The following is a 10,130-nucleotide window of genomic DNA, read 5'->3' as shown; positions in this document are numbered from 1 at the left end:
TTTTTCCCCATACTGGTCCCTCGTGGGAATCGAACCCACAACCCTGGTGTTGCAAGCGCCATGCTCTGCCAACTGAACCACACGAGACCCCTCTACCCTCTCTCTGCCCTCTCTCTACCCTCTCTCTACCCTCTGTCTGCCCTCTCTCTGCCCTCTCTCTGCCCTCTCTCTACCCTCTCTCTGCCCTCTCTCTACCCTCTCTCTACCCACTCTCTGCCCTCTCTCTGCCCTCTCTCTGCCCTCTCTCTGCCTCTCTCTACCCTCCCACCCTCTCTCTGCCCTCTCTCTGCCCTCTCTCTGCCCTCTCTCTACCCTCTCTCTACCCTCTCTCTGCCCTCAGAGGAAGTTATGGGTCCAGCTGATGGGAAGGTCATTCATGGTATCATGTATTGGAAAAACAGGACACATTTGTGAAAATATTCCAATATTAGTCTGCTTTTGCATTATGTGATAATAGTAATGCTGGTGATGCTACCTCGTTGACTTCTCCCTCTACTCACCTACCTTCTCCTGTGGAGTCAGTCTGTGTCTGCTGTGGTGTCTGTCTGCTGTGGTGTCTGTCTGCTGTGGTGTTGTCTGTCTGCTGTGGTGTCTGTCTGCTGTGGTGGTGTCTGTCTGCTGTGGTGGTGTCTGTCTGCTGTGGTGGTGTCTGTCTGCTGTGGTGGTGTCTCTCTGCTGTGGTGGTGTCTCTCTGCTGTGGTGGTGTCTCTCTGCTGTGGTGGTGTCTCTCTGCTGTGGTGGTGTCTCTCTGCTGTGGTGGTGTCTGTCTGCTGTGGTGGTGTCTGTCTGCTGTGGTGGTGTCTGTCTGCTGTGGTGGTGTCTGTCTGCTGTGGTGGTGTCTGTCCTTGTGCTGTGGTGTCTGTCCTTGTGCTGTGGTGTCTGTCCTTGTGCTGTGGTGTCTGTCTGCTGTGGTGTTGTCTGTCTTCTGTGAAGTCAGTCTGTGTCTGCTGTGGTGTCGGTCTGCTGCGGTGGTGTCTGTCTGCTGTGGTGGTGTCGGTCTGCTGTGGTGGTGTCTGTCTGCTGTGGTGGTGTCTGTCTGCTGTGGTGGTGTCTGTCTGCTGTGGTGGTGTCTGTCTGCTGTGGTGGTGTCTCTCTGCTGTGGTGGTGTCTCTCTGCTGTGGTGGTGTCTGTCTGCTGTGGTGGTGTCTGTCTGCTGTGGTGGTGTCTGTCTGCTTTGGTGTCCGTCTGCTTTGGTGTCTGTGTGCTGTGGTGTCTGTCCTTGTGCTGTGGTGTCTGTCCTTGTGCTGTGGTGTCTGTCCGTCTGCTGTGGTGTCTGTCCGTCTGCTGTGGTATCTGTCTGTCTGCTGTGGTGTCTGTCTTGCTCATGTGATGTATGTCTGTCTGCTGTGTGTCTCCTGTGTTGGCTGTCTGCTGTGGTGGCTGTCTGCTGTGGTGGCTGTCTGCTGTGGTGGCTGTCTGCTGTGGTGGCTGTCTCCTGTGGTGGCTGTCTGCTGTGGTGTCTGTCTGCTGTGGTGGCTGTCTGCTGTGGTGTCTGTCTGCTGTGGTGGTGGCTGTATCCTGTTGTGGCTTTCTCCAGTGGTGGCAGTCTGCTGTCGTGGCAGTATGTTGTGGTTGCTGTCTTTCTACTGTGGTTGCTATCTGTCTACTGTGGTTGCTATCTGTCTGCTGTGGTTGCTGTCTGTCTGCTGTGGTGTCTGTCTGTCTGCTGTGGTGTCTGTCTGTCTGCTGTGGTTGCTGTCTGTCTGCTGTGGTTGCTGTCTGTCTGCTGTGGTGGCTGTCTGTCTGCTGTGGTGGCTGTCTGCTGTGGTGGCTGGCTGTCTGCTGTGGTGGCTGGCTGTCTGCTGTGGTGGCTGGCTGTCTGCTGTGGTGGCTGGCTGTCTGCTGTGGTGGCTGGCCGTCGCTGTGGTGGCTGTCCGTCTGCTGTGGTGGCTGTCTGCTGTGGTGGCTGTCTGCTGTGGTGGCTGTCTCCTGTGGTGGCTGTCTGTCTGCTGTGGTGGCTGTCTGCTGTGGTGGCTGTCTCCTGTGGTGGCTGTCTCCTGTGGTGGCTGTCTGCTGTGGTGGCTGTCTGCTGTGTACTAAGAAGAGTGATTGTAGAGGAGATGAGAATAGAGGTTCAGGGTGGGTTGTTTTCAACTATTCCAATGGTGTGAAATAATGTACTTTCCAGTTTCTATTCCATTCGGCTGTGGATGTGTGGTTGACTTCAACGTGATTGGCTGTGAGGGGGTGACAGCTGCCAATCACAGCCAATCACGTTGACTTGATAAGTCTTATCAGTGCAGAAGCATTGCATAAGGTCACACTGTATCCCTATAGTTGTCAATTATGCCAATTTATAAAATGGGTGGGTCTAATCCTGATTGCTGATTGGTTATTTAAAAAAAGGGAAGTGTAAGTAAACCTTGGTTTGAGATCAGTGTATAAAAGACCAGTGTTACTCTATACACTAGCTTTTGTTGAAGTATCAGACGTCCTTGACAATGACTTCTGTACCAGGTAGGTATGATAGGCTCCTTTTGGGCATCTCGTTTTCCTCAAGAGTCTAACAGCGACACAAAACTAAGAACAGAACTGTACTCCTGTACCTAACAACTGTACCTCTGCCAACCTACAAAGAACTGTAATAAAATCAGTGTGAGAACAGATTGTTCTCCTCCATTCATATTGTAGTACAGTTCTCTCGCTCTCTCCCTCTCTCTCACTCCCTCTCGCTCTCCCTCTCCCCCTCCCCCCCCTCTCTCTCTGCCGCTCTCGCTCTCTCCCACTCTTTCTCCCTCTTTCTCCCTCTCTCCCCCTCTCTCCCCCTCTCTCTCGCTCTCTCCCTCTCTCTGTTTCTCTCTCCCTCCCTCTCCCCCTCGCTGTCTCTCTCCCTCTCCTCCTCTCTCTCTCCCCCTCTCTCTCCCCCTCTCTCTCTCCGCCTCTCTCTCTCTCCCTGCATCTCTCTCTCTCTACCTGTCTCGTTCTCTGTCTCCCCCCTCTCTCTCCCTCTCTCTCTCTGCTGTCTCTTTCACTGCCTCTCTCTGCCTCTTAGTCATCTTGAGGAGTGGGTTTTGGTGTTTTGGCAGGAATATACACAGATAATTAGAGACATGCCTCGTTTTGTGTCACATTCCAATGATTAAACTGGGGGGGACAAAAATGCAATTTCAGAATGTGGGGGGGACATGTCCCCGTCCCCAGTGGAAGTTGTGCCCCTGATCAGTATTCATATCCCAAAATAAATAAATGATCTCACAACAATACATTTTCATAGAAAGTTATCAAAAATAGATAAGATCTTGGAAAATACCTGTCTATTTGTGAGAAAAAAAATCACCCTGATTAACTCTTTATTCATGTCACAGTTTACCTATTTTCTTATGGCCTTGCCTACACCTAGCAACTTGTTTTTTAAATTGCACGAGCAAAAAATATTACATTTTATTTGGAAAGACAAGTCAGACAAAATTAAACTGGCTTATGTATATAATTAATATGAATTCGAAGGGCAGAAATGATTAAATATTAAAACATTGGACCTCTCACTAAAGTCTTCAGTCATACAAAAGTTATACTTAAATCCGAACTGGTTTTCTAGCAGATTATTAATAATGTCTGACTCCATGTTCAAGAATGGCCTTTTTCCCTTTATTCAGATTACAACCTCTCACTTTCATTTTTTTAATGAAATCAACTCCAAAATATTGCTATTTTTAAAACAAGCCATAGAAAGTTGGTTGCAATTTCACTTTAATCCACCAGAAAAGACAGAACAAATATTACAACAAATATTAAACCCAAATATACTAATTGATAATAAAATAAAAATTATATAATCTTTGTAAATTATATCATAAATAGGACTGGTGGAGATGTCACACATGCAGTTAACAAAAATAAATGGAATTGTCTGCTCTATCCAAAATTAGAACTAACTAATTGTAGCATTACTGCAAAAATGGAAGAGGCAAGTAGAAGGGGGAGAATGTAAAGAACTTGTCTGTCGGCCCTGCATTAAAGACCAACATTGGTTATAGAAAATTGCGATGAATAAAAAATGCATACCACTTTAATTTAAGGGGAAAAAATGACAGCTGTGCCGTGCAGATTGCAAAATAGTTGGGAAGAGATTTTCTATGTACCGATTCCATGGCACATGGTTTATGAACTGAAACACAAAACGACGCTGGATTCAAAACTTTTTTCATTTAAATGATTATACAAAATTATTGCAACCAACAGAATGTTATATATATGGTGGATACAAACATCCCAGCTCTGCAGATTTTGCTGCGAAGAGACAGAATCATTAGATCATTTGTTTTGGTACTGTCCATATGTAGCTTTGGTCGCAGGTTCAGGAATGGCTGAAGAATTGCAACATTTACCAGGAGCTAAATCTGCAAAGAGCACTGCTGGGTGATTTAAAAAGTCATAGTCAATCGATCAATAATATAATAATACTCTTGGCAAAAAAAATGTAGCTTTAATTTACAATCTGTAGAAAATGAGAATAGAAAAGTTCAGAACTTTTGTGAAACATCACAGTGGGAAAATATATGGCAGCTATAAATGAAAACTGGATGGTGTTAAGAGATAGATGGGAGGGGTTGAGTGGAGCTGAAGGGTGGGACTAATAACAACAAGATAACAACTCATGGAAAATATACTGTGTCCGTAAAATGTACGCTACCGTTCAAAAGTTTGGCGTCACTTAGAAATGTCCTTGTTTTTGAAAGAAAAGCAAATTTTTTGTCCATTAAAATAACATAAAATTGATCAGACATACAGTGTAGACATTGGTAATGTTGTAAATGACTATTGTAGCTGGAAATTGCTGATTTTGAATGGAATATCTTAGCCGTACAGAGGCCCCTTATCAACAACCATCACTCCAACCATCACTCCTTGTTTTTGAATAGAAAGAGGAGTGGGCGGCCCCGGTGCACAACTGAGCAAGAGGAGAAGTACATTAAAGTATCTAGTTTGAGAAACAGACACCTCACAAGTCCTCGACTGGCAGCTTCATTAAATAGTACCTGCAAAACACCAGTCTCAACGTCAACAGTGAAGAGGCAACTCCAGGATGCTGGCCTTCTAGGCACAAATGCTGAGGCTCCAGATACTCAACTAGTCTTAGGATGGACAGTGTTATTGCTTCTTTAATCAATCAGCACAACAGTTTTCAGCTGTGCTAACATAATTGCAAAAGGGTTTTCTAATGATCAATTAGTCTTTTGAAATTATAAACTTGGATTAGCCAACACAACGTGCCATTGGAACACAGGAGTGATGGTTGCTGATAATGGGCCTCTATGAAGATATTCCATAAAAATCTGCCGTTTCCAGCTACAATAGTCATTTACAACATTAACAATGTCTACACTGTATTTCTGATCAATTTTATGTTATTTTAATGGACAAATAAATGTGCTTTTCTTTCAAAAACAAGGACATTTCTAAGTGACCCCAAACTTTTGAAAGTTAGTGTATATAGGTTCAGAACTTTTGTGAAACAGCACAGTTGAAAAATATATGGCAAATAGAAATCAAAACTGGATGGTCTTCAGAGATAGATGGGAGGGGTTGAGGGTAGCTGAAGGATGGGACAAAAAACAAACAATAGATAACTATTGTAATATACTGTGTCTGTAAGATGTAAATAGTATGTATAAGCGAGAAGTAGAAGCCTAAGTGTTGTTGTCCATTACTTTACTCCAATAAGGGGAAGGACGGTAGGGTTCAGGGAAAATAATAAAGGAAAATATGTTTTAAAACAGTGTCTTTGAGGAGTAGAGAACTCAACTTTATGAACATCACCCACTCAATATTTCAGAGGATTCCAAGGGGATTGGAGAAGGTCATTTCCCAGCCTGTCACTGTTTCATGTAAGTTATTTTAGTACATGTTTGTAAAGTAATAACTCAAAATAAATAAATAAATAATAACAAAGGCCTTCCTTACTTATTGTGACAGCATAATGGTCCGTTTCTGTTGACAAATGGAACATAAAATACTGTATTCTATTCAATTCAATTCTATTCCTTCCAGAGATTGAAAACTCCACTACCCTGATAATGTTGTGAAGACCAGAGCTAGCTTACCTGTATAAGACTAATCAGCCACTGCAGCTGTCTCTGATTGCTTGCCTGCTCCACATCGTCAGTAGTCGAACTAAACATTTCCAACACCTCGCTGACACTTGGATGATCAGGGTAAACTATGCTTGCGTCTGCAATGGCACCCTATTCCCTACACAGTGCACTACTTTTGACCAAAGCCCTATGGGCCCTGATCAAAAGTAGTGCACTAGATAGGGAAAAGGGTGCCATTTGGGGTGAAGCCTCTGTAAAATCACTGTTGTCCGGCACTCATTACCCTTTGGTGAGGGTGGATTTGACAACCCTCAGTTAAACTATATCAACACGATTAAAGCGCCACTCCTTAATTCTTACCCTCGGTAACATTTAAACAACACCATTTCAATTGACTGCAACATTCAAATGTATATTGCATGGTTTTATCATAGGCCTACACCTCAGCATTTATCAGTTAAGGTATGATTAGGTACATTCCCTAACAACATTGTACAGTAGGTCCAGTTTTCTTGATGTACAAATATTAACATTCACTTTTGTCAATGCAACTGTCAGCATTCAGGGATCTTAAGTAGGATGGTGCTTCACTGTAGGTTGTTCATGTCGATTAACCTGGCATTAGTGTCCCTTCAATATCGATAAAACATCGATACTGAAATCTCTAAAACAGCATTCCCAAATGATTTTTCTTGTGCTGTTCTAAATGTCTTAAATCTTACCACAGGAGTCGTCAAGGTTTCTGAGGTTTAGTGCAAATCTGAAATGAAGGCAACAATGTAAATATAACAAAAATAGTTGTGCGTTGTGATTGGCCCTTGCTTTTCTACAAAAAAGGTACAAAAGTTTTGTCCTCGATGAGAGTGAGAGACAGATTTTTCAGCTCCTCAGGCGAACTGACAGTCTTATAACCAAGCTCCTGTAGAACTTGCTGACACACAGTCTGTGTGTAATCAACCATGTCATAAGACAATTTGAGCCTCCAGCTTTCTGCGTTGGCTGCTGAGTCCCGAACAGTGCCGTATTTATGCTTGGCTGACAGATCATTGCTTCCCCTAGTGTTGTTCTGGATCCAGTCTCCTACGTTCTTGTCCATGACCAGACCCAGGTAATCATAGATCTTCTTGGTCTTCTGGAGAGGGTTCTTGGCCAGGTCCTCATACCTGACCAGCATATACCTCCCTTTGAGCCAGGGGGGTTTGCTGAGCCCAGTGGTTACAGATCCCAGGAAGTCCTCACAGACCATGGTAAGCTGGGTGAGGTCCAGGTTGTAGGGCCTCCTCCCAGTGGCCCTCCAGATCCTCCAGAGGCGGTAGGTGTCCCTGAAGGTCTCAATGCGGGAGGCCAGGATCCCTCGGGGGTCCCTAACCAGCTGGATCACCTTGAGATTGAGCCTAGGGTCCTCCACCAGAGCCCTGAGGTCACTCACCTCCGGTATCCGTACGGTCTTGATGGCAACATGGCGCCGCTCCCGGCAAGCGTCCGACGCCAGCGTCATGTTGAGAACCCCACACCTCTTGACGCACTCTCCTTCATCGATGTTCAGCTCTCCAGGACTGAAGGAGTCGCAGACAGGCAGGGAGCACAGAGCCTTGCTGGCTCCCCTCCGGAACAGCTTGTCTGTACTGTGATTGGCCGGCTGGGGTTTGATGTAGCTCTCCAGGAAGTAAAGGTCACAGTCGTAGAGGCTCCGGAGCAGGTCCCTGCTAGCCCCCAGCATCACCCTGGTGTCGCCTGCCGTCCTGCTGTGGGACAGGCGGGGGAGCAGGGTGGTCTGGACGTGGTAGAGCGGCTCAAACAGATAAAACACATCCTGGTGCTGGTTAAACAGCTGACCCACAAAGGAGCTGCCGCTGCGGGTCGTGGCCAGGATGAGAACATGGGTCTTCCTGGAGACATTGGAGGAGAAGTAAAGAAAGTCGTCACAGATCCGCTTGTCAAAAGACAAGTCCACCACATCCTGCCCCAGCATGCCACAGTTCAGAGGGTTGGAGACTGTCACTGGACACATCTGGAATGGCTTGGCTGTGAAAGTCCTGATGGCTGTGTACTGGATCGCTATGGACGCTAAGGCTAGCAGAATCACAGCCTTCCAGGAACATTGCATGGCTGAATTCATTCATTTAGATAGATGATGCAGTCTGTTCAGATCCTGGTGGAGCAAAAAATCAAAATAATTGGGATACACTCATGCTGTATGGAATCCACAAACACCGACAGAAAGGAGCAGCAAAACGGCTTATACAGCAGTCTCACTATGAAACAAAAAAGTTAGTGTTTTGAATCCCATACTTTTTCTTCCTAGATAGTTACTTTGTTGATCTTACAATTTGTTTTATTGTTGTTTTATTGAACTGTAATAAAGGCCTTACACTCATATAATACTGTCAAATACAATAAACCAGACCCAGTTTGGATGTTTAGTTGTTATTGTTTTTTTTGTTCCATAGTATTTCTGTTCTTTGAGCTGTAGGCAACCCCAAATTACAGAACGCAATTAAATACTACATCAAAGACTATAGGATTCCTAGGACCTAAGATTCCATAATGTAGATTCTAATTTCGATAATGGATATATTTTTGTAGATACCATTTATATAAAATAGCTTCACCATGTTCAGATCTCCAGTGGCAGTAATACAATCAATAAAACATAATTGATTAAAATACAATCAATTGTTTATGTCAAGGATACATTTGAGCCTATATTTTATATACTTATACTGTATGGTATTCTCAATTCGACTAATAGTATCTATACTCCACAGATAAGTAAAATGGCTTTCAAGTTAAAAATGTTGTGATCTAAAACACATATAAACCTAACTAGCAGTTGTTCGTCAATACAGGTGGCTTTCTTCTGATGAGAATATAAGATACACAACATCTAAAATCCGAAAATGTGTCCAAAATAAACATTTTATGCTACTTTGTAAATGTTTGGTATTTTCTTTTTCCCTTGAATAAAAACGAAGGAATTCAGTGATTGAAATCAGACTAATGCAAAAACCTGTCTGAATTTCTTTCAGTCACTCATCGTGACAAAAGGCTGGCGGCACCTGTAGAAAAGCGTCTTGTAATTTTTCTGGCAACGCTACAGCTACATCTGGCAAGGGATAGATGTGACAACGAACAATTGACGACAGACAGCGCGATGTGGTCTGTGATTTACCGCAGTGCAACAGAATACGCTTTCATTCGAAGATGATTAGCCTACACAAACGGGCTAGACGTCTAGGCATAGCCTCAATAACACTTTTCATGTTTCAAATGACCAAATAACGGTCATGTTATTCTTCTTAATACACACAAAACACATTTTAAACATACATAAAATGCATAAACCCCAAAGAATCCAATAAACTACTTTCTTACCACATAAATTCATAGTGGGTAAATAAAAGGTGTCCGTGAAAAACAATAGAAAAGCAATGTGACGGTTCAAAACGTGTCGTCACAAAAATCTGATCTTTTCGGATTAAACATTATCGAACGGCAGCTGTCCCGTCTTCTTCCCTCGTGCGTCTGAATAGCAAAACGACAGGAACTGCTCCCACATGTAGAATAATCAGAATCATTCCGTGTTTTACAAGGATGAGATCGTGATAAGATAAATAAATCAAAGTTGCAAGGCAGAAGAACATGAAACTCCAAGACACTGGGCAGAACAGATTAGAGAATGATGCTGCAGCCGCAGCCTTCGCAAAACCCGCCGCCGCCGCACCGAAGTGTATGCTATTCCAGATTGCCTTGACTAATGCGCATGTTGTAGTTTAAGCTATAGGTTGGTGGTTTGGCTGTGTGTGAGGTGTGAGGTGTGCCAATAAGAGCCCGCGCGTTCTGGACCACCCTAAACCTCTACATCCTCTATCAACCCTCCCACCCACAGCCCCTGGCAAGCACATGTTGCAGTCTGAGATGCGTACAGTCACATGGATTAAGTGAGCAGACCTGGGTTCAAATACATGCCTATTTAAGTATTTGTATTTTCTTTAAACATATTTTGAGTGTTTTCTATAAATGCTCGGCTATTTGAAACTTTTCTAATACATTTGTAAAATACTGAGAGTTACAATCTCTATGAAGACAGGTATT

General features: G+C 44.0%; 1 protein-coding gene across 1 annotated transcript; it reads right to left on the bottom strand.

Annotated features, from left to right (window-relative positions):
- Positions 1-3,581: 3,581 nt before the first annotated feature.
- On the bottom strand, positions 3,582-9,842 carry LOC106561610 (carbohydrate sulfotransferase 1). The gene is made up of 2 exons (XM_014125730.3): positions 9,411-9,842; positions 3,582-8,187 (listed from the first exon to the last, which is right to left on the bottom strand). Exon 2 carries the CDS (start codon positions 8,152-8,154, stop codon positions 6,862-6,864), a length of 1,293 nt encoding a protein of 430 aa, XP_013981205.1. The 5' UTR covers positions 8,155-8,187; positions 9,411-9,842; the 3' UTR covers positions 3,582-6,861.
- Between the last annotated feature and the right edge of the window lie 288 nt (positions 9,843-10,130).

This window comes from Salmo salar, chromosome 10, assembly GCF_965601325.2.
Source record: "Salmo salar chromosome 10, fSalSal1, whole genome shotgun sequence".
Classification (NCBI taxonomy): domain Eukaryota; kingdom Metazoa; phylum Chordata; class Actinopteri; order Salmoniformes; family Salmonidae; genus Salmo; species Salmo salar.
The sequence above is the reverse complement of the archived record's forward strand: the minus strand, read 5'-3'. Positions and strand labels throughout refer to the sequence as shown.